This window comes from Pristiophorus japonicus, chromosome 9 (genome assembly GCF_044704955.1).
Source record: "Pristiophorus japonicus isolate sPriJap1 chromosome 9, sPriJap1.hap1, whole genome shotgun sequence".
Classification (NCBI taxonomy): domain Eukaryota; kingdom Metazoa; phylum Chordata; class Chondrichthyes; family Pristiophoridae; genus Pristiophorus; species Pristiophorus japonicus.
Window position 1 is genome coordinate 153,897,187 of NC_091985.1, and position 25,151 is coordinate 153,922,337.

The following is a 25,151-nucleotide window of genomic DNA, read 5'->3' on the forward strand; positions in this document are numbered from 1 at the left end:
GACCCCTCAGTATCTTACACGTTTCAATAAGATCAACTCTCATTCTTCTAAACGCGTAGTTTATAGGCCCCCAAATAATAACTTCATGGTGGGGCGGGCAATAATCAAGGGAATAATGGAGGCATGTGAAAAAGGAACGGCAGTAGTTATGGGGGATTTTAACCTACATATCGATTGGTCAAATCAAATCGCAGGGGGTAGCCTGGAGGAGGAATTCATAGAATCCATACGGGATTGTTTCTTAGAACAGTATGTAACAGAGCCTACAAGGGAGCAAGCCATCTTGGATCTGGTCCTGTGTAATGAGACAGGAAAAATAAACGATCTCCTCGTAAAAGATCCTCTCGGAATGAGTGATCACAATATGGTTGAATTTGTAATACAGATTGAGGATGAGGAAGTTGTGTCAGAAACGAGCGTACTATGCTTAAACAAAGGGGACTACAGTGGGATGAGGGCAGAGTTGGCTAAAGTAGACTGGAAACAAGGACTAAACGGTGACACAATTGAGGAACAGTGGAGGACTTTTAAGGAGCTCTTTCATAATGCGCAACAAAAATATATTCCAGTGAAAAAGAAGGGCGGCAAGAGAAGAGATAACCAGCCGTGGATAACCAAGGAAATAAAGGAAAGTATCAAATCAAAGACCAATGCGTCTAAGGTGGCCAAGGTTAGTGGGAAACTAGAGGATTGGGAAGATTTTAAGCAACAGCAAAGAATGACTAAAAAAGCAATAAAGAAAGGGAAGATAGATTACGAAGGTAAACTTGCGCAAAACATAAAAACAGATAGTAAAAGCTTTTACAGATATATAATACGGAAAAGAGTGACTAAAGTAAATGTTGGTCCCTTAGAAGATGAAAAGGGGGATTTAATAATGGGAAATGTGGAAATGGCTGAGACCTTAAACAATTATTTTGCTTTCGTCTTCACAGTGGAAGACACAAAAACCATGCCAAAAATTGCTGGTCATAGGAATGTGGGAAGGGAGGACCTTGAGATGATCACGATCACTAGGGAGGTAGTGCTGGACAGACTAATGGGACTGAAGGTAGACAAGTCCCCTAGTCCTGATGAAATGCATCCCAGGGTATTAAAAGAGATGGCGGAAGTTATAGCAGATGCATTTGTTATAATCTACCAAAATTCTCTGGACTCTGGGAGGTACCAGCGGATTGGAGAGCAGCTAATGTAACGCCTCTGTTTAAAAAAGGGGGCAGGCAAAAGGCAGGTAACTATAGGCCGGTTAGTTTAACATCTGTAGTGGGGAATGCTTGAAACTATCATTAAGGAAGAAATAGCGGGACATCTGGATAGGAATAGTGCAATCAAGCAAACGCAGCATGGATTCATGAAAGGGAAATCATGTTTAACTAACTTACTGGAATTCTTTGAGGATATAACGAGCATGGTGGATAGAGGTGTACCGATGGATGTGGTGTATTTAGATTTCCAAAAGGCATTCGATAAGGTGCCACACAAAAGGTTACTGCAGAAGATTTAGGTACGCGAAGTCAGAGGAAATGTATTAGCATGGATAGAGAATTGGCTGGTGAACAGAAAGCAGAGAGTCGGGATAAATGGGTCCTTTTCCGGTTGGAAATCAGTGGTTAGTGGTGTGCCACAGGGATCAGTACTGGGACCACAACTGTTTACAATATACATAGATGACCTAGAAGAGGGGACAGAGTGTAGTGCAACAAAATTTGCAGATGACACTAAGATTAGTGGGAAAGCGGATTGTGTAGAGGACTCAGAGAGGCTGCAAGGAGATTTGGATAGGTTAAGCGAATGGGCTAAGGTTTGCCAGATGGAATACAATGTCGGAAAGTGTGAGGTCATCCACCTTGGGAAAAAAAACAGTAAAAGGGAATATTATTTGAATGGGGAGAAATTACAACATGCTGTGGTGCAGAGGGACCTGGGGGTCCTTGTGCATGAATCCCAAAAGGTTAGTTTGCAGGTGCAGCAGGTAATCAGGAAGGCAAATGGAATGTTGGCCTTCATTGTGAAAGGGATGGAGTACAAAAGCAGGAAGGTGTTGCTGCAACTGTATAAGTTATTGGTAAGGCCGCACCTGGAGTACTGCGTGCAGTATTGGTCACCTTACTTAAGGAAGGATATACTAGCTTTGGAAGGGTTACAGAGACGATTCATTAGGCTGATTCGAGAAATGAGGGGGTTACCTTACGATGATAGATTGAGTAGACTGGGTCTTTACTCCTTGGAGTTCAGAAGGATGAGGGGTGATCTTATAGAAACATTTAAAATCATGAAAGGGATAGACAAGATAGAGGCAGAGAGGTTGTTTCCATTGGTGGGGGAGACTAGAACTCGGGGGCACAGCCTCAAAATACGGAGGAGCCAATTTAAAACCGAGTTGAGAAAGAATTTCTTCTCCCAGAGGGTTGTGAATCTGTGGAATTCTCTGCCCAAGGAAGCAGTTGAGGCTGGCTCATTGAATGTTTTCAAGTCAAAGATAGATAGATTTTTAAGCAATAAGGGAATTAAGGGTTACGGGGAGAGGGCGGGTAAGTGGAGCTGAGTCCACGACCAGATCAGCCATGATCTTATTGAATGGCGGAGCAGGCTCGAGGGGCTAGATGGCCTACTCCTGTTCCTAATTCTTATGTTCTTATGTTCTTAAACTCCAATGAGTATAGGCCCAACTTACTCAACCTTTCTTCATAAGTCAACTCCTTCATCTCTTGAATCAACAGAATTTTGTAATTTCTCTCCATTTAAATAATAATTTGCTTTTCTATTTTTCCTGCCAAAGTGGATAAACTCACACTTTCCCACATTATATCCATCTGCCAAATGTTTGTCCATTCACTTAGCCTATCTATATCCCATTGCAAATTTTTTGTGTCCTCCTTACAACTAGCTTTCCCACTCATTTTTGTAGCATCAGCAAACTTGGCTACATTACACTCGGTCCCTTCATCCAAGTCATTAATATAGATTGTAAATAGGTGAGGCCCCAGCATCAATCCCTGCGGCACCCCACTAGTTACCATTTGCCAATTGGAAAATGACCCATTTATCCTGACTATGTTTTCTGTTAGTTAGTCAATCCTGTATCCATGCTATCTGTTTTTATATTTCTTGCTAGTTTACTCTGATAATCTTCCCTCTCTATTATTTTTTTTGTTATCCTTTGCTGGTTTTTAAAATGTTCCCAATCCTCTGGCCTCTCACTAATCTTGGCCACTTTGTATGCCCTTGTTTTCAATTTGATATCATCCTTTACTTCCTTAGTTAGCCATGGATGGTTCTTTCCTTCTCACTGGAATATATTTTTGTTGAGAGTTATGAAATATCTCCTTAAATGACTGCCACTGCTTATCAACCATCTTACACTTTAATCTATTTTCCCAGTCCATTTTAGCCAACTCTGCTTTCATATCTTTGTAATCGCCTTTATTTAAGGTCAGGACACTGGATTGAGATCCGACATTCTCACCCTCCAACTGAATTTGAAATTCAACCATGCTATGATCACTCTTTCCTAGAGCATCCTTTACGATGAGATCATTTATTAATCCTGTCTCATTACACAGTACCAGATCTAAGATAGCCTGCTCCCTGGTTGGTTCTGCAATGTATTGTTCAAGGAGAGCATCCGCATATACTCTATGAGCTCTTCCTCAAGACTACCTTGGCCAATTTGATTTGTCCAATCAATATGAAGATTAAAATCGCCCATGATTATTGCCATAGCTTTTTTACAAGCCTCCATTATTTCTTGATTTATACTCCATCCAAAAGTGTAGCTATTGTTTGTGGGCCTATGGACAATGCCCACCAGTGACTTCTTCCCCTTATTATTTATTATCTCCACCCAAACTGATTCAACATCTTGATCTTCTGAGCCAATATCATTTCTCACTACTGCACTGATCTCATCCTTTATTAACAGAGCTACCCCACCTCCTTTTCCTTTCTGTCTAAAAACATAGAAACATAGAAAATAGATGCAGGAGTAGGCCATTCGGCCCTTCGAGCCTGCACCACCATTCAATAAGATCATGGCTGATCATTCCCTCAGTACCCCTTTCCTGTTTTCTCTCCATACCCCTTGATCCCCTTAGCCGTAAGGGCCATATCTAACTCCCTTTTGAATATATCCAATGAACTGGCATCAACAACTCTCTGCGGCAGGGAATTACATAGGTTAACAACTCTTTGAGTGAAGACGTTTCTCCTCATCTCAGTCCTAAATCACCTACCCCTTATCCTAAGACTATGTCCCCTGGTTCTGGACTTCCCCAACATCGGGACCATTCTACCCGCATCTAACCTGTCCCATCCCGTCAGAATCTTATATGTTTCTATGAGATCCCCTCTCATCCTTCTAAACTCCAATGTATAAAGGCCCAGTTGATCCAGTCTCTCCTCATATGTCAGTCCAGCCATCCCGGGAATCAGTCTGGTGAACCTTCGCTGAACTCCCTCAATAGCAAGAACATCCTTCCTCAGATTAGGAGACCAAAACTGAACACAATATTCGAGGTGAGGCCTCACCAAGGCCCGGACAACTGCAGTAAGACCTCCCTGCTCCTATAATCAAATCCGCGAGCTATGAAGACCAACATACCATTTGCCTTCTTCACCGCCTGCTGTACCCGTATGCCAACTTTCAATGACTGATGAACCATGACACCCAGGTCTCGTTGCACCTCCCCTTTTCCTAATCTGCTCCCATTCAGATAAAATTCTGTCTTTGCGTTTTTGCCCCCAAAGTGGATAACCTCACATTTATCCACATTATACTGCATCTGCCATGCATTTTCCCACTCACCTAACCTGTCCAAGTCATCCTGCAGCCTCTTAGTGTCCCCCTCACAGCTCACACCACCACCCAGTTTAGTGTCATCTGCAAACTTGGAGATATTACACTCAATTCCTTCATCCAAATCATTGATGTATATTGTAAAGAGCTGGGGTCCCAGCACTGAGCCCCGTGGCACTCCACTAGTCACTGCCTGCCATTGTGAAAAGGACCCTTTTATCCCGACTCTCTGCTTCCTGCCTGCCAACCAGTTCTCTATCCACGTCAGTATATTACCCCCAATACCATGTGCTTTGATTTTGCACACTAATCACTTGTGTGGGACCTTGTCAAAAGCCTTTTGAAAGTCCAAATACACCACATCCACTGGTTCTCCCTTGTCCACTCTACTAGTTACATCCTCAAAAAATTCCAGAAGATTTGTCAAGCATAATTTCCCCTTCATAAATCCATGCTGACTTGGACCGATCCTTAATAATAGATCCCAACATTTTCCCCAGTACTGATGTCAGGCTAACTGGTCTATAATTACCCGCTTTCTTTCTTCCTCCCTTTTTAAAAAGTGGTGTTATATTAGCTATCCTCCAGTCCCTAGGAACTGATCCAGACTGTTGGAAAATGATCACCAATGCATCCACTATTTCTAGGGCCACTTCCTTAAGTACTCTGGGATGCAGACTATCAGGCCCGGGGGATTTATCGGACTTCAATCCCATCAATTTCCCTAACACAATTTCCCGCCTAATAAGGATATCCTTCAGTTCCTCCTTCTCACTGGACCCTCGGTCCCCTAGTACTTCCGGAAGATTATTTGTGTCTTCCTTCGTGAAGGCAGAACCAAAGTATTTGTTCAATTCGTCTGCCATTTCTTTGCTCCCCATTATAAATTCATCTGAATCCGACTGCAAGGGACCTACATTTGTCTTCACTAATCTTTTTCTCTTCACATATCTATAGAAGCTTTTGCAGTCAGTTTTTATGTTCCCGGCAAGCTTCTTCTCGTACTCTATTTTCCCCCTCTTAATTAAACCCTTTGTTCTCCTCTGCTGAATTCTAAATTTCTCCCAGTCCTCAGGTTTGCCGCTTTTTCTGGCCAATTTATATGCCTCTTCCTTAGATTTAACACTATCCTTAATTTCCCTTGTTAGCCACGGTTGAGCCACCTTCCCCGTTTTATTTTTACTCCAGACAGGGATATACAATTGTTGAAGTTCATCCATGTGATCTTTAAATGTTTGCCATTGCCTATCCACCGTCAACCCTTTAAGTATCATTTGCCAGTCTATTCTAGCCAATTCACGCCTCAAACCATCGAAGTTACCTTTCCTTAAGTTCAGGACCCTAGTCTCTGAATTAACTGTGTCACTCTCCATCTTAATAAAGAATTCTACCATATTATGGTCACTCTTCCCCCAGGGGCCTCGCACAACAAGATTGTTAATTAGTCCTTTCTCATTACACATCACCCAGTCTATGATGGCCAGCTCCCTGGTTGGTTCCTCGACATATTGGTCTATAAAACCATCCCGAATACACTCCAGGAAATCCTCCTCCACCGCATTGCTACCAGTTTGGTTAGCCCAACCAATATGTAGACTAAAGTCACCCATGATAACTGCTGTAACTTTATTGCATGCATCCCTAATTTCTTGTTTGATGCTGTCCCCAACCTCACTACTACTGTTTGGTGGTCTGTACACAACTCCCACTAGCGTTTTCTGCCTTTTGGTATTCCGTCGCTCCACTCATACTGATTCCACATCATCCAAGCTAATGTCCTTTCTTACTATTGTATTAATTTCCTCTTTAACCAACAATGCCACCCGCCTCCTTTTCCTTTCTGTCTATCCTTCCTAAATGTTGAATACCCCTGGATGTTAAGTTCCCAGCCTTGGTCGCCCTGGAGCCATGTCTCCGTGATGCCAATTACATCATAGCCGTTAACTGCCAACTGCGCAGTTAATTTGTCCACCTTATTCCAAATACTCCTCGCATTGAGGCACAGAGCCTTCAGGCTTGTCTTTCGAACACTCGTTGCCCCTTTAGAATTTTGCTGTAATGTGGTCCTTTTTGCTTTTTGCCTTAGGTTTCTCTGCCCTCCACTTTTACTTTTCTTCTTTCTATCTTTTGCTTCTGTCCCCATTCTACTTCCCACTGTCTCCCTGCATAGGTTCCCATCCCCCTGCCATGTCTATCCTTCCGAATTGTCAAATACCTCTGAATATTCAGTTTCCAGCACTGGTCACCTTGCAACCACGTCTCTGTAATGGCTATCAGATCATACCCATTTATATCTATTCGTGCCATCAACTCATTTATTCTTTTACGAATGCTACATGCATTCAGATAAAGAGCTTTTAATTTTGTCTTTTTACCATTTTTCCCTGCTTTGACCCCACTTTCTGATACACTCTTATTTTTATACATTCTGTTCCTTCCTGTCACACTCTGGTTATCATTTCCCCCAATGGTACCCTGCTCTAGAACTTTCTCTTTGCTCTTTGACTTTTAAAATTTCCGTCCACTATTTAGTTTAAAGACCTCTCTACAGCCCTAGTTAGTCGATTCCAGCGGATTGGTAGCAAATGTAAGCCCGCTGTTCAAGAGCAGGGAGAGAGAAAACAGGGAACTATATGCCAGTCAGCCTGACATCAGTCATCAGGAAAATGCTGGAATCCATTATTAAGGCTATGGCTAGAGGAGGCAACTGAGGTAATATGTGGTAAGGCCTTGGGGAATTTGAGTGAGGAGTAGGATCTTGAATGTTCCGAAGAATAGTAGTAAGCCTGAGGATTGGTAGAGTTTTAGAAACCAGCAAAGGATGAAAACAGCGAGTAGGGATAAATTGGTCATTTTTGAGTTGGCAGAATGTAATTAGTGGGGTGCCACAAGGATTGGGGCTTACGCCTCAGCTATTTACAATCTATATTAATGACTTAGATGAAGGGACCGAGTGAAATGTACCCAAGTTTGCTGATGATACACGTAAGCTGTAAGGAGGGCACAAAGAGCCTGCAAAGGGATATAGACAGGTTAAGTGAGTGGGCAATAAAGTGGTAGATGGAGTATAATGTGGGGAACCATGAGGTTATTCAATTTGGTAGGAAGAATAGAAAAATAGAATATTTTTTAAATGGTGAGAAACTGTTAAATGTTGGTGCCCAGAGAGATTTAAGTGTCCTCGTACAGGAAAGACAGAAAGTCAGAATGCAGTACAGCAAACAATTAGGAAGGCAAATGGAATGTTGGCCTTCACTGCAAGGGAGTTGGAGTACAAGAGTAAGGAAGTCTTACTACAATTGTACAGGGCTTTGGTGAGACCACACCTGGAGTACTGTGCAGTTTTGGTCTCCTTATCTGAGGAAGGACATACTTGTCTTAGAAGCGGTGCAACAAAGGTTCACTAGATTGATTCCTGGGATGAGATGTTTGTCACATGAAGAGCGATTGAATAGATTAGGCCTATACTCTCTGGAGTTTAGAAGAATGAGAGATGATGTCATTGAAACATATAAAATTCTTACTGTCTTGACAGGGTAGATGCATGGAGGATATTTCCTCTGGATGGGGAATCTAGAACCAGGGGTCACAGTCTCAGAAGACGGCGTCGGCCATTTAGGACTGAGATGAGAAGGAATTTCTTCACTCATAGGTTGGTGAATCTTTGGAATTCTCTACCCTAGAGGGCTGTGAATGGTCAGTTGTTGAGTATATTCAAGACAGAGATCGATAGATTTTTTGATATTGTTTGGTGCTGCATCATTGAATATATTCAAGGCTGAGATAGATAGATTTTTGGACCCAAGGGAAATTAAGGGATATCGAGATCAGGCAGGAAAGTGGAGTTGAGATCGAAGATCAGCCATGATCTCATTGAATGGTGGAGCAGGCTCAAGGGGCCGAACGGCCTACTCCTGCACCTATTTCTTATGTTCTTATGGAAATGACAGGAGTGCAGAGTCCCACAGGAGAGAACCTAGGTTGTATAGTTCATTTGCTCTAGTCTGGATAACTGGGCGAGTAACTTTTTCTAGTGCATTAATATTGCATTTGTCTACCAACAGTGCTTTTGGAAATCATTTAGCTGTTAATTTGGTATGAAAGTAATGATGCTATTTTCGTAAAAAAATATGAATATTTTCAGGACACGAATGTACTTAGCAAAGCATAAATAATGAGTTAACAATGAAAAGCTATCGAGAGCCATTCAAAACAGATAGCTGGGGGACAGGAGTAAACTAGAATGGAAGGTACATACATCAGGCAGGTATGAACATACAATAACACAGAGCGGATAGGGGAGAAATACACAAATCTGCGGGGGCGTAGGAGGGAAATATACTTACTTCTGCAGATTCACAATTGTTCCATCTGGAAATATGCTCTGTTCATGACCATCAGGAAAAAGATGTTTCACTGTCTGGTCTGGAAATACTATTTCCTTCTTACCATCAGGGTAATGCTTTTCTAAAAGACAAGAAATATTAATTTGTTTACCAAGATCATTACAAAACTGTTGTTTGAAACACAGTGAAATATGCAAGAACTAACAGAAACTATCCATACCTCGAGAGGAAAAGGGAGATATTCAATAGCAAACGTGTCCTTTTAATGCCTAACATTGGCAAACAGGGGAAATACCAGCTCCTGGCACTTTATCATTCTGCTTTTTTAATTCTAGTAAAGTGATTAATTTCTCTTTCCTTCTCTGATCTGAGCAAATAGTCAATTGCTGTAATATAAGTTTAATTTTGATTTCTTTGATTTTTATGATGCTTAGATTAATAGTTTAATTCTTATAAAGAGAACATTAATAGATGGCAGTAGACATGCAGGTCCCACGATTCCACAGAAGCGCGACTAGTTTTTTCCCCCACTGGAAAATGGCTGAGATATGCACCTAAATTGGTGTTTCTGCTCACATGTCCCATGGTAATGAGGTGTCCTCCCAATGATTCCACAAGCTCCAGTGAGGTCAGCGCTGGTGTGGACCAACAGGTACAATACAACCTGCCAATTTTCAGCTTCACTACATTTGATGTCAATCCCCCAGCTAGAATGTGCCACTGTTTTCAAAAAATGGGCGATGGACCAGCGATGTACGATGTCTCAGCCTTGCTGATCGCTGGGACATAGCCCATTTTTTGGATTCTGATTTTCCACTCGGCGATAGGCCAGCAATATGAAATGGGCGATGCGAAAGGTCGACGATGTGACGTTCGCCCATTGAATGGCCAGCGATGTAGAAGGCCAAAGCTTCCCTAGCAACGGCCTACTGCGCATGAGATTTTTTTTTTTAACGTGCCTGATTTTCCTGCGTTTCTGGAGGTCAGGGGTCATCCACACATGCGCAGAAGGCACAGGGAGGGGCAGAGAGAGAGAGAGAGAGAGAGGTGGAAGGCAGAGACGAAGAGAGCAGAGATCAACAGAAAATCTTTATAAAAGATTATAAAAGTTATATAAGATGTTGCAAACGCATCAAGAAGCTGGGGGGGAGAGGAAGAGAGCAAAGCCCTTTAGTGATGAGACCAATGGGGTCCTAGTCAACAAGGACCATTCCCGTTGGGGCGAACTGACTCGGGGTGTGCACGGGAAACCCCCGCCCCGAGTTTATAGAAACATTTGGGCGGAGATCGCTGCGGTGGTGTCCTCCACATCCCGTGAGGCGAGGGGGTCGGACCAGTGCCGGAAACGCTGGAACAGTTGGTAGCTGCAGCAAGAGTAAGCTGCATTTTATATTATACTGATGCAAAGTTTAGTTATAATAATGAATCCCCTGTATTAAATTTAATTTGTTTATTCATAAATGTTTTACATTAACTACATGTTAAGATCCGGACAGGCCTCTGAACCTGGGACTGTGTATGGGACAGTGTGGAGGGAATGTAACCCCATGCTGCAGCTGCCCTGGGAGTGTGGAGGGAGCTTTACCGTTTTAAACTGTTGTGGCTCCATGGTACTGCCTAATCAATTAGCTTATGCTATCCTCTTTTCTCGTTTGCAGAAGAAGATATCACTCAATAGGGCTGAGCAGAGGCGCACTGGGGTGGGGGGAGAGCTCTGCCGCTGACGGACCTTTAGGAGCGTGCAATTGTGCTCGTGGGCCATGAAACCCGTTCGGCCACCACCCGTGGTCTGGCAGAGCCCAGCTATGCATCTCGTGAGTAATGTAACGTCCTGTAATTATAATGCAATATACAATATACGTATGATGTCATGTCATGTCATGTCATGCATGCAGCCTTTGTGCATAAGAAGCAGGGGATGCAGTCGCTAGAGCTTTCTGGGATAGTGAAATGTATTGATATGTAACACCTCTCGTTAATGTGCACCGTTATGTTCCAATAAGCTCTGTAATAAGGTCATATGTGTTTTTAAGAGCATCCTGAGAGGCTGGTCGAGGTGCAACCAGCACCTGCTGAAGAGCAGGAGGAGGAGGAGGAGAAGGAGGAGGAGGACGAGCTTGAGAACATTCTGAGCACCACTGAGCTCGTGGAGGAAGAGGAGGAGGAGGAGGAGGAGCACCACCAGCAGCTGCAGACAGCTGTGGAGGGGGGGGATGCGGTGAACCTGCGGCCATCTCAATGGAGATCGAAGAGGCACCAGGACCAAGCGGTGTGCAGCCGGCAACGCCAAGGCGCATCATACTGTGCACACTGACCCCACGGAGGCCGGGTCAGCGAGGTCACCAATCGCCTACCTCGGGCAGACGGAGTGCTTGATCTCCCTGTGCACGGAGACGGTCGCGATAGGTCGCGAGCTTCTCCAGGGGTTCAATCAGTTCTCCTCTAACTTTTCCAACATGTCTGCTATGCAAATGGAGTTAGCACGACAGACCCTAGAGGGGATTCGAGAACAGACAGCCGCAACCAATGCCCTTCGGCATGCGCTGCTGGCTAGACACAGCGTTGCATCCCAATGTGTCGTGTTGGGTCTAAGTACAACCCCAAGCACTCAAGCGAGTATGGAGGATACACTTCCTCTTGACTCGGAAGACAACAGCCAGTTTCGTCTTCCATTCCAACACCTCCACCACGGCAGGAAGTCATGCTGTCGCCCGCTGCACGCCAGCTTTGTCTCGGTCTGCGGGGACCAAAACGGGTGGGCGGTGTTAAAACACGGGGTGGTAAAGGACCTGAAGGGAAACGTGGCCGTAGGTAGGGAGGTTTTTTTTTGCAATGTTAATGTTAAATTTTTTATAGTTCATGATGTTCGTTCATAGTTGTTTGGGGGCGCAGGGGGCGAGGGGGGGTGGGGAGGCGGTGGGTGGGTGGGAGGGTGTTGATAAAAAAAAAAATTTAATTCGTTGTTTTAAATAAAAATGTTTACTGAATTTAACAATTGTTGTGTATTCTCTTAGTTACGTTAAGCATAACATTTTAACAATTGTTCTGCATTTGGTGTGCATTCTCTTATACTAAGTATACATGAGTATACTTAAGTTAAGTATTAATGCAATTGCCAGGCCAGCGCAGGCAAGGCAAATACGTAACTCAACGTAAATGCAACTTTTGTTTAACTGTAAATGTAAATATGACTATCCACAATGTAAGTTCATGCAAAGCGTTCATAAGTGAGCTGCTGGCGCAGCCGCGTAACTGCCACTGGGTACTGGTCTTGTGGAGTGGGGTGGGGGGGAGGAGGTGCGACCATGGCTAGATCGCCAGGCTGATTGGCCCCCCCGAGGTCCTCACCAGCCTCCTCTTCTGCCTTTTCCTCCTCGCCGGCTGGCTCTTCTGTCTCCCCTCCTTCTGGAGGTAGACCTGCAGCCCCATCTGGCATTAGTTGTCCTCTCCTTAGAGCTAGGTTATGCAGCATGCAACACACCACAATAAACTCAGCGACCTGGTCAGGGTGGTACTGTAGGCTGCCACCAGAGTGGTCCAGGCATCTGAAGCGCTGCTTTAGGACTCCAATTGTCTTTTCGACGATGTTTCGTGTCGCTATGTGGCTTTCGTTGTAACGTTTCTCTGTTTCAGTGACGGAATTATGCAGTGGGGTCATCAGCCAGCTGGTAAGGCCACATCCCTTATCCTCCAGCATCCAACTGTGACCTTCTGGCTGATTGACAAACAGGTCAGGGGTAGCACTCTCATGTAGGATGTGCGCATCATGGATGCTGCCAGGAAATGTAGCATTTACTGTTATAATTATTTGGTTGTGGTCGACAACAAGCCGCACATTCAAGGCATGGAATCCCTTTGTTATGAAACACCTCCGCTTTCAGGGCAATGTGCATGCAGTCTATTGCTCCCTGCACCTTGGGGAAGTTTGCTATTCTCAAGAAACCCAAAGCTCTCCTGGTCTGTGCCTCCCTAGTCATAGGGAAGCTTATAAAGTCCATCCTGTGAGCGTAAAGGGCTTCAGCCACCTGCCAAATGTAGCTGTGTGACGTGCTGAGAGATATGGCAGATATTGCCAGCTAAAGCCTGAAAGGATCCCAATGCATAGAAGGATAGTGCCGCAGTAACCTTCACCTCAACGGCAAGTGCGGTTCTGATGGTGCTGGAAGGCTGCAGAACCCCCTTGATGAGATGGCAAATCTCATTGATGACCTCCTTACGGAAGTGCAGCCTCCTAAGACACGCGTTTTCAGACAAGTTGAGTTAAGATTGCGTTTCTTTGTACCTTCGTCGGCTGCACGCTCACCTCCTCTGTCTCTGTCTCCGCATTACTCTGCCACATCTTCAATTGATCCTTTTAGAAACCAGCGTGTGAGCAGTTACGAGTAATGACACAGAAAGCATAGGCCCCATCACTATCAATTATTATTTTCACTTGCTATAAATGCATTTTTCAGTAAAAAATGCCTAATCTACCAAGCTACTATTAGTACAATCAAATATAAATCTAAATCTGAGTGGATCTATCTTTAAAAGACCTTTAAATAACTCACAAATATCTAGCTCGATTTTTTTAGCTGCCTCCTCCCTTCCTCCAAAATCCAAATGGCGTCCAGTTCAGTCAGGAAAGCCCGGGAAAAGCAACTATTATCCAGTGATGTTCTCGGCGAGCGATCAGCCTGGCGATGTGCCGGAACTTCAAATCGGCGATGTGTGGGCGATCAGCTCAGCGATCAGCTCGGCGAAGTGAGCCGAAACTTGGGGGCTTAATTTTCCGGCGATGTTGAGGCCTGAGTTTCCATTTTTTGCTCAAAATGGGCAATATATGGCCGATGTGAAGTGGAAAGTCTAGCCCAGAGTGTCAGCTTAGTTGAGGTGATAGTTGTCTTTTCTCTGAATCAGTAGGCCATGGGTTCACATTCCACTGCAGGAGCATATACTCTAGGTTGATGTTTCAATGTGGTACTGAGGGAGTTCTATGCTGTCAGAGGTGTTGCCTTTAAGGGTTAAATGTTAAATTGTGGCCCTGTCGGTCTGTTCAGGAAGATGTAAATGACCCCATGGCATTATTCAAAGCAGATTACAGGAATTCTCTGAATCAATATTTATCCATCAAACATCACCACCAAAACATTTATTTCCTTTGCTATCCCTGAGCAAATTGACTGCCACATATGTCTACAGAAGAAAAGTGACAACACTTAAAAACAAATGTATTGGCTGACAGTGCTTTGGAACATTCTGAAGACATATGCAAGTGCTTTCTAAGTACCACAGTTGAACAGCTTGTTGACACTCAAGTCTAGATTTTCCAATATGAGTGCTGGTTACACCCAAATGATTTGAAACATGGAATCATAGAATCATAGGGGGGAGTTTTAAGCTTAAAAAACAGGTGAGTTGGGGGCCCGTGGGAAGTTAAAAATTCCGACCTGAACATGCCTCCAAACCGCACTCTTCCAGTTTTAACGGAGGCGGGATGGGGGGAGGGCAGCCAGCCTGCTCCAAGGAGGTGGGTCATCCATTTAAATATTATAATGAGGCTGGAAGCCTCTGCTTTAACCTCCATTTTGAATTTAACTTTAGCTGGTCAGGTTTTGCAGGCCTTGTGAAACCGGCCAGCAAAAGCAAGGTTAGGACTGCTGGATCCAGGAGGTAAGTTTTACATTCACCTCCTGAATTAAGGGTCCTTACTGTAAGGTTCGAAAATCCACGGCCGCATTTTCTTTTGGAACACCCTAAGGACAAGAAAACTAATATGGGATCGTCCTATACATTTTAAATGAACATTTTTGGCCAAGTAAAATCCTCAGACCAGGCAAGCTGGGAAACGAGTGGGCGGATACAGACATTGTGGAGTCTGGCTCACAAGCGAGACAGAGGCACTGGCCAATGGGGGAAAAGTGCATTCTGGCAGGCCAATCAGGGGTCGAGTCGGGCCTGAAGTGGGGAAATCCTCAACCAATGGGGACTACCCGGCCCAGTTCGAAAATATGACTCACCCCTAATCAAATTATGAATGTGGACCATCATCTACCTGATTAATATGGACAGTGGACAATAGTCCTGAGATCACTGCGGTGATGGCCCATCAAAGGGGAGGCCCAAACCGATTGACTCCCAGGACTGTTACAATGGACCAGCAGACTTTGAGGCACCAATGTGCACTGAAACAATATCCCTGTCCTCACAACTACCTATACCTGTGATATCTTCTGATTAAATATCTCCCCGCCCAAACATACACAATGGACCACCAACTGAGTTTGGGCGCGAAAAGGCCAGAACTAAATTGGATACAAATATTGGACCTACGGAACCACCGAGCGGGGAGAAGCAGCTGGAGCAGTAGGAGAAGGAGTCGAGGAGCAGTAGCAGTCACAGACAGACAAAAACCAAGAGAGAACGGAGACGAACTGTTACCGGCTGGGAAACCTACCATCGAACGGGCCCTGGACTTGACTTGTGTGCAGAATATACAACCCAACTACCGAGAGGCCCAACATCATCTCAAGAAGCCGAGCCGCACACCGAACAACGCTCCGAGGCCAACCAGCTGAAGAACCGGAGACCGAAGTAACTGGGAGAGGCAACATTCATTCCAGCTACCCCGTAAATCAACCATCCTAAGGCTAAAAAAATAACTGTCAAAAGGGATTGTAAGTATTATCCTGGGGTTTCTTTTCCCAACTGTCAGCCTAGGTCAGTCAGGTAAAAAGGGGGGTGGGGATGGTGTTGGAAATGTCTTGTAAAGATAAAATTGTGTAAAGTTTTCGTTGTGTCCGTTTCTTCCCATAGATTTTCATAGTTTATAAGTGTGTGTCAGATATGTGTTTTGATGAAGTTTGACCTTGTTGGAAACTTACCGTGGTTGATAAATTGGACTTACCTGTTTTTTTTTCGTTCCAAGGACCACTTGTCTCTGAGTGTTTTGTTTTCCCTTGTGGAAGCTCAAAATCCACCAACATTCTGAGGTTCGAACCAGATAGGGGTGCTAGGGCACTTTGAAACCGCCAGTTTAGTGGTCAGCAAGCCATAAGCTGCTGGACCGTCCCCTAGAAGGGACAGAGAGGCCCAAAACACCAACAGCCACCAAAGACCCCCGTAATTGGGCAGAGCAAAACCCCCCTACACTCCTAACATAACCCACCCCCGCGTTTGGAGACTGCCCCCCCCCCCCTCCAATCGCCCCAACCCCAGGCGTCCCTCTCATCCCTCATCGTCTGATTCCCCCATGTTATGTATAGAGAAAGAGTCAGACTGAACACTGTGAGCTCAAAGTAAAGTGTGACCGTAGTGACACACGAAAACGAAAGGAATGCAAACCCAAGATGCAGGCATGAGACCTCACAAAAATGGTAGAACAACCAGCATCTTCCAAACTTCATGTTTCGTTACGTCCCATCTGCATCTTTTTCGGGGAGATTAAATCACCCCATGCTTCTCTGTTGGAGCATAAATGCAGCATCATTCACTGTAGCTTCATTAAAAACACCCACCTATCTGGTTATTGGGGAACTGTAACATCTCCATTCCGTTTGGGTAAGTAGTGTGAGTCGTCTTTGCATCAGCATAGTAGTAAATCTGCAAGAGTTTAGAATATGTTACTTGTTTTAGACAATCATTTCTTTAAACCTATTTCTTTCCAATTTTCTTCCCTTCTCCTGCGAAGACCTTTACTTTTTCTGGGGTACCAATCCATGAGTAGTAAGCACTGCTACCTTGCCTAAGTGTCAGCTGTGGTTCAGTGGGTAGCACACTTGCCTCTGAGTGAGAGGATTGTGGATTCAAGTCCCACTCCAGGGACTTAAGCACTGAACACTAGGCTGACACTCCAGTGCAGTGCTGAGGGAGTGCTGCACCGTCGGAGGTGCCGTCTTTCGGATGAGACGTTAAACCGAGGCCCCGTCTGCTCTCTCAGGGGAACGTAGAAGAGCAGGGGAGTTATTCCTGGTGTCCTGGCCAATATTTATCCCTCAATCAAAAAAACAGATTATCTGGTCATTATCACATTGCTGTTTGTGGGAGCTTGCTTATGTACAAATTGGCTGCCGCGTTTCCTACATGACAACAGTCACTACACTCCAAATGTTCTTCAGTGGTTGTAAAGCGCTTTGAGATGTCTGGTGATCGTGGAAGGTGCTATATAAGTGCAAGTCTTTCTTTCTTTTCTAAGTGATCTCTACTGTACTTGAAGATCACATCATGCTGTACTGAATAAAGGACACCTGTTCAAGAGCAACTTACACATGATGTGCACGAAATTCTCAATTTATAAACCAGGTAGTTGGGAATACAGCTATCAAAAATCAGAGAAAAATAACTCAAATCTTCACATCTATCCTGTCAAGCCCTGTAAGAATTTTTATGTTTCAATGAGATCACACCTCATTCTTTTAAACTCGAGAGAATATAGGCCTAGTCTACTCAATCTTTCCTCATAGAACAATCCCCTATCCCAAGAATCAGTCTGGTGAACATTCATTGCACTCTCTCTATGGCAAGTTTATCTTTTCTTAGGTAAGGAGAAAAAAACGGTACACAATTAGGGCAGGATTTTGGGCTTTTTGGATTTGGGGTGTTAAAGTTAGCGCCTGAAAATAGTTTGCGCATTTGACTGCAAGTTTCGACGAAAAAGTTGGAGGAGTGTTGACCTTAAATCAGGCGTTGCACAATGGACTTTGTGCGCCCAAGCTGAAACTTGTGTCTTTAAAGGAGACGGCCATTTTGCACATGCGCAGTGTTTTTTTTCTCCTCCGGTCGCAAACACTAATGCAGGGCACGGCAGTTTCCTGCGCACATGCACAGATAAACTGCCCCACTTCAGCCACTTGTACAAAGATGGAGGAGCAGGAGAGAAGGCAGCATGCCAGGCGCTTCAGCAATGAGGCGAGTGAGGCCTGAGTCAATGCAGTGGAGAGGAGGTTTTCCTCACTCCAATTTGCTGGGGGAGCCAGACCACTGCCACCTGTATTTAAGAGGCTATGGAGGAACATAGCGCAGGAGGTCTCTGCTGCCGACACTGTGCCAGAACTGGGACACAGTGTCGGAAAAAGTTCAATGACCTTACCAGAGTCGTCAGGGAAAGTACCATTCTCATTTATGTATGCCTCCTTTCCTTCTAACATGAATCTCACACACTATGTGAAGTCTTTCATACATATAGTCCCTCTCAAAAGTCTTGCTGTCTGTGGGGTGGGTTTCACAATGCATAAGATAGATGAACGCTTACTTCTGCACTCATTGCCTTCTAATGATCGATGCACACGATCTCACTAATTTACATCCTTCCTCACTGTAGTGTTTGCAGGGACTCTAGTAGTGACTCCACGAGGCAAGGTATTGCACTTGAACTGTTGTGACCTTAGTCCATTTATTGCAACTCCTGAATGAGGTTACAGTAAGGTGGGCTCCCTTTTATACCTGGTTACCTGCGGTGTGCAGGTGATCTCTAGGTCTCCACCTGGTTGCACCCTCTGGTGGTACAGGCATATTGTATACAGTGTAAAGATACATTCACTGGTCTTATGTAACTGTACATTGGGTGTACAGGGTATATACGTACACAACACTCGCAATACACTCCCACTGCTGCTATGGCTCTCAGGTAGATCACCTGCAGCCCCTATGTTATTTCCCTCTAACCTCGTAACAATCGCTCACGAAGCTCATGCAACATTGAAATAGATTGAACAATTGAACAGAAGCCACTTGAACATTCACACAGTCTCACCTATTGTACTATGGTAGCCATATGTGCCACAACAGGAGAGTAACCCATTCTGAACCCTTCCGATTTTTCTCTTTGCAGTCGAAGCACTGCCATAACAGGAGGGAGCAGCTGCGCACAGGTGCCGGGCCACCTCAAATACTGGAGCTGAATGATGCTGAGGAATGGTTGTCGGCCCTAATTGGAGTAGTAGCTCAGGCAGTTGCCGGGGGCGATGCTGAGCCCCCTTCGGATAGTGAGGGTATATGAATGGATAGGGCACCTGAAGAGACTGCATTGAGACGTATAATGAAGTGGCGGCGGCCCTTCAAATGAACATATGCAATGCCACCTTCCTCATGTCACCCTGCCCCCTCCCCTGCTGCTAACCACATGTATGTGTTTTTGTGTTTGCAGAAGATCAGCCACAATCGCGTCAGCCTTCCTGGGACACATCGACATCTGGCCATGGCGGTGATGATGAGGCAGCTGAGACAACCAACATCACTGAGCCGCAGAGCCCATCAGTTACACCATCTCCACACTCGTCATCTGGCGAAAATGAGATCTTTGAGGAGTTTGAGTCTTCGGAGGTTCCTGGCCCCAGTTGCCTACAGCATTGCAGTGCGAGAGGGCAATCTCGCAGGCCAGCTCTTCGGTGGGTGAGTCGGCAAAGTCGGTCTGCTCAACGACAGGCAGACATGGAACTGGACTTGGTGGAATTGTCCAGGGAAAACACAGACATGCACCGTGAGCTCATGGCTGCATTGGGACGGATCCCAGAGAGCATCGACAAACTTTCGCTGTGGAGGCAGCGTCACGGATTGTCAATGCGACTCAGGACTCCAGCCATGCCATCATCGCCCGTACACAGAAGCTGGTGGCCTCGAACAGCGACAGTGGTGTCCCTAATTGTGTGGCGCGTGCCCTTGAGCACATTGCAGCATCACACAAATCGCAGGCACAAGTTACGTTTTAGCTTGGTGATGTGATGCAGACAATGACTGCTGTCATCCTTTCTGCGTTCTCCACTGTCCAAAGGGAAAGGGATGGTGCCGAAGCAGACCAGCAAGTTGTGGCGATACATCGTGCTGCGGATGCTGAGGCCCAGCCCCGTCGGAGAGTCAGTGGTTCCCAGGAAATGGAAGGTGCTCTCCTTCCTTAGGATGACAGTATTCCAGTTCCCACCATTGACTCGCCAACCCTGCACCATACACGGTTGACACCCCAGCCACCAGTTACTGCTTCCACTGATGATGAGGCACAGCAGTCCGGAGCAGGGCCTTCCAGGCCAAGAGCTGGTCCAGACCGTCCTCAGACGCCGTCTGCATTGTCTGCCTTCCCAACACAGCAGCCCTCTAGCAGCCTTGCTGTAGGCACTAAGGCCTCATTGAGGAGGAGCAGCAGGCGTGGGAAAGGAGGGGGGGATGTGTGGCTAAGAGCCATAAAGGCCTGGCACAAGTTTCAGCTCATGTGGAAATGTTGACATTGTAAATAGTATCTTAAGAAATGGGGTAGTTTGCATTGACTTACTGCAGGAAGCAGCCGCGTTTATTTAGTTTTGGTTTTTATCATTGTATCATTTTGGGTTGTTGGAGGAGGCGGGGCCTTGTTCGTTATTGATGTTTATTAAAACTTTTCATGCACCTTTGTCATTGGTGTCTTGTGTCTCATTGCAGAATTCAGTGTAGATGAGCCATCATGGTGGCACAGAGTCGCGAGTCAAAGCTGCAACACCGCCTTCCCCATTCAAGCAAACGGTCAATGATGAGCTGGCGACGTAAGGCTCTTGCTGCAGCCACATCTCCACGCTGCCTCCCCTGTGGTTGTGGTGGATCCGCAATGGGTTCCTCGCCAGGCTCGTCTTCCTCGTCCTCCTCCTCCTCCTCCTGAGGTGGTCCTGCAATCCCCACTGGCAATGCCTGGTCCCTCATGATGGCTAAGTTGTGTAGTATGCAGCACCCGACAATGAATTGGGAGATCTGTTGTGGGGAGTATTGAAGGCTGCCTCCAGAGCGGTCCAGGCATCGGAAACGCTGCTTGAGTATGCCAATTTCTGTTTGATGATGTTGCGGGTGGTTACATGGCTGTCATTGTAGTGCTGCTCAGCTTCTGTAGTGGGGTTCCAGAGCGTGTCATGAGCCAGGTGGTGAGGCCATAACCTTTGTCCCCAATCAGCCAGCCCTGCCCTTGTCTTTGTTGCTGAAACATTCATGACACACTGCTCTCATGCAAGAGGAAAGCATCATGACAGCATCACGTGCGCTCCCTGGGTAGTGGGCATTCACTATGAGGATGTGCTGCGTGTGGTCACAGATCAGCTGTACGTTTAGGGAGTGGTATCCCTTTCGGTTTCTGAAAACCTCTGCATTGTGTAAAGGTGCTCGCAAGGCGATGTGTGGGCAGTCAATGGCTCCTTAATCCTTGGGGAAGCCTACAATTCTTCCAAAGCCCATTCATTCTGGCTGTCCCTGCTCATTGGGAACTTTATGATGTCCATTCTGCATTCGTACAGTGTCCTTGTAACCTGAAGAATGCAGCAATGTGCAGTGTGCTGAGAAATGCTGCATATGTCCCCTGCTGTTGCCTAGAAGGAGCTGGAGGCATAGAAGGCTATCGCCACAGTCACTTTCACCTCGACGGGCAGCGCAATCCTGTAGGAGCTGGCATATCTATGTCAGCACTTCTTTTTGGAAGTGCAGCCTTCTAACGCACTGCGCCGCAGAGATGTGGAGGTATGAGCGATGTTCCCTGTAAACCCGTGGGGGGGTAAGACCTCCTCCCCATACATCTGTGACCTCTTCAAATCTGTGGCCCAACATGGCCAAGAAACCTTCCAGCTTGAAGCCGCCTGTCAATAGCAACCAACATGATACACTGGTGAATAAGTATTGCCCCCATTGAAATCTCTCACTGATGTTGTAAGCAAAGTGCCAGGCCACATAAAAGTGCCATTTGCAAATCAGAGCCTCATGCAGCGTTCTGCGTGCAACCGTAGCAGTCACTGACAATTGCGATATAAGATCCATTTAACTATGCTGCCAGTAGCTCCTGCTGCACCCTTGGACCATCTGTTTCTTTCAGGTGTTTCCTAGAGCGGGAGTTAAATGAGGCGTGAAGGCCGAAAATTCCATCTGGGGTACTAGTGCAGCCTTAACGTCATAATCATGCTGAAAACGGCGCAAACCATAGCCGAATTTTCCGGCTGGGCGCTAAATCCTGGACATCTGGCATCACGTCCAAAAACAGCATTTAATACCCCGCTAAACGAGGTGCAAATAAGCCAAATATCCAGTCCAAAATTTCCTGTCTGGTCTAATCAGGGCCCTATATAATTGCAGTAAGACGTCTTTACTCTTATACTCAAACCCATTGTAATAAAAACTAACATACCATTTGCTTTCTTAATTGCTTGCTGTATCTGCATCTTAACATTTAGTGATTCATGTACAAGGACACCCACGTCCCTCTGAACACTAACATTTCCCAATCTCTCACCGTTTTTCTATTTTTCCTACCAAAGTGGATAACTTCACATTTCTCCGCATTATATTCCATTTGCCATGTTCTTGCCCACTCACCTAGCTTGTTTATCTCCCCTTGAAGTCTCTTTGCATCCTCCTCACAACTGATATTCCCACCTAGCTTCGTATCATCAGCAAACTTGGATATACAGGTATTATATTTGGTTCCCTCATCCAAACCATTGATACAGGTTGTGAAGAGCTGAGGTCCAATCACTGATCCTTGTGGTACCCACTAGTTACAATCTGCCAACCCGAAAATTACCCGTTTATTCCTACTCTCTGCTCTCTGTTCCTTAACCAATCCTCAATCCATGCTAGTATATTACCCCCAATCCCATGAGCCCTAATTTTGTTTAATAACCTCTTGTGTGGCACCTTATCAAATTCCTGCTGAAAATCCAAATACACTACATCCACTGGTTCCCCCTTATCCAGTCTGCTAGTTACAACCTCAAAAAACTCCAACAGATTTGTCCAACATGATTTCCCTTTCATAAATCTGTGTTGGCTCTGCCCAATCCTATTATTATTTTCTAAGTGTCATCACCAAGAGCGGCTCAGTAGCATGACTACTGAGCTGGCCGAGTCTTGAGGAACATAGCTGGCAGACTGGGCCTGCGGCAGGTGGGGAGAGAACCAACACAAGGGAAAAACCTACTTGACCCCATCCTCACCCATCAACTGTCCCAGATGCATCTATCCATGGGAATATTGGTAGGAGTGACCACCACACTGTCCTTGTGGAGATAAAGTCCTGTCTTCACACTGAGGACACTCCATCATGTTGTGGCGCAGCCACCATGTTAAATGGGATATATTCAGAACAGAACTAGCAGCTATAAACTGGGCATCCATGAGGCACTGTGGGCCATCAGCAGCAACAGAATTTTATTTCACTACAACCTGTAACGTCATGGCCCAGCATATCCTTCACTCTACCATTACCATCAAGCCAAGGGACCAACCCTGGTTCCATGAGTAGTGTAGAAGAATATGGCAGGAGCAACACCAGTTGTACCTAAAAATGGGGTGCCAACCTGGTGAAGCTACAACACAGGACTATATACATGCTGAACAATGGAAACAGCAACGGATCAGATCAAAGCTCTGCAGTCTTGCCATATCCAGACACGATTGATGGTGGACAATAAAACAACTCATGGGAGGAGGAGGCTCCATGCACATCCCCATCCTTAATGATGTGGAGCCCAGCACGAGTGCAAAAGACAAGGCTGAAGCATTCACAACCATCACCAACTATATCTGCCTCCTCCTGAGGTCCTCACCATCACAGAAACCAGTCTTAAGCCAATTCGATTCACTCCACGTGATATCAAGAAACGGCTGAATGCACTGGATACAGCAAAGGCTATGGGCACCGACAACATCCTGGTTGTGTTCCAGAACTAAGCGTGCCTCTAGTTAAGCTGTTCCAGTACAGCTACAACACTGGCATCTATCCGACAATATGGAAAACTGCCCAGATATGTCCTGCCCACAAAAAGCAGGACAAATCAAATCAGGCCAATTACCGCTCCATCAGTGTACTCTTAATCATCAGCAAAGTGATGGAAGGTGTTGTCAACAGTGTTATCAAACGGCAATTACTCACCAATAACCTGCTCACCAATGCTCAGTTTGGGTTCTGCCAGGACCACTCGGCTCCAGACCTCATTACAGCTGAATTCCAGAGGTGAGGTGAGAGTGACTGCCCTTGACATCAAGGCAGCATTTGACCGAATGTGGCATCAAGTAGCCCTAGTAAAATTGAAGTCAATTGCCAGTTCTGACGAAGGGCCATCGACCTGAAACGTTAACTCTGTTTCTCTCTCCACAGATGCTGCCTGACCCGCTGAGATTTCTAGGATTATCTGTTTTTATTTTAGATTCCAGCATTCGCAGTATTTTGCTTTTGTATTAGTGTTTAATTCACCGCCACTTCTCTTCTAAGAATGCCCACCCCGAAGAAGTTTTGCACTTCCCTCAGAGGGGATTTCCGTTTGTCTCTTTCACTTTGTTCATCTTCTTTGCTTTCTGTTTCCCTTCTCGTGTTTGATCAAGTATCTGCCAGGCCAGTTCTGACGAAGGGTCATCGACCTGAAACGTTAAACTGTTTCTCTCTCCACAGATGCTGCCTGACCCACTGTATTTCCAGCATTTTCTGTTTTTATTATCAAAGTCAATGGGATTCAGGGGTAAAACTCTCCACTGGCTTGAGTCACACCTAGCACAAAGGAAGATGGTTGTGGATGTTGGAGGCCAATCATCTCAGCCACAGGACATTGTTGCAGGAGTTCCTCAGGGCAGTATCCTAGGTCCAACCACCTTCATCAATAACTTTCCCTCCATCATAAGGTCAGAAGTGGGGATGTTCACTGCCGAGTGCACAGTGTTCAGTTCCATTCGCATCTCCTCAGATAATGAAACATAGAAACATAGAAAATAGGTGTAGGAGTAGGCCATTCGGCCCTTCGAGCCTGCACCGCCATTCAATGAGTTCCTGGCTGAACATGAAGCAGTCTGTGCTCGCATGCAGGAAGACCTGGATGACATTCAGGCTTGGGATGATAAGGGGCAAGTAGAATTCACACCATACAAGTGCTAGGCAATGACTATCTCCAACAAGCGAGAGTCTAACCATTACCCCATGACATTCAACGGCATTACCATCATTGAATCACCCACCATCAACATCCTGGGGGTCACCATTGACCAGAAACTTAACTGGAGCAGCCACATAAATACTGTGGTCACAAGAGCAGGTCAGAGACTGGGTA

The 25,151-nt window shown here is 45.6% G+C and overlaps 1 protein-coding gene across 1 annotated transcript in view; it reads right to left on the minus strand.

The window, feature by feature from the left end:
* Window positions 1–25,151, minus strand: part of LOC139273939 (centromere protein J-like) — a 216,393-nt gene that overhangs the window by 5,591 nt on the left and 185,651 nt on the right. Inside the window, exons 15-16 of the mRNA XM_070891010.1 lie at window positions 16,638–16,722; window positions 9,142–9,262 (exon numbers count right to left, since the gene is read on the minus strand). Of these exons, the coding sequence (XP_070747111.1) occupies window positions 9,142–9,262; window positions 16,638–16,722 (206 nt within the window). The remainder of the gene's footprint in view (window positions 1–9,141; window positions 9,263–16,637; window positions 16,723–25,151) is intronic.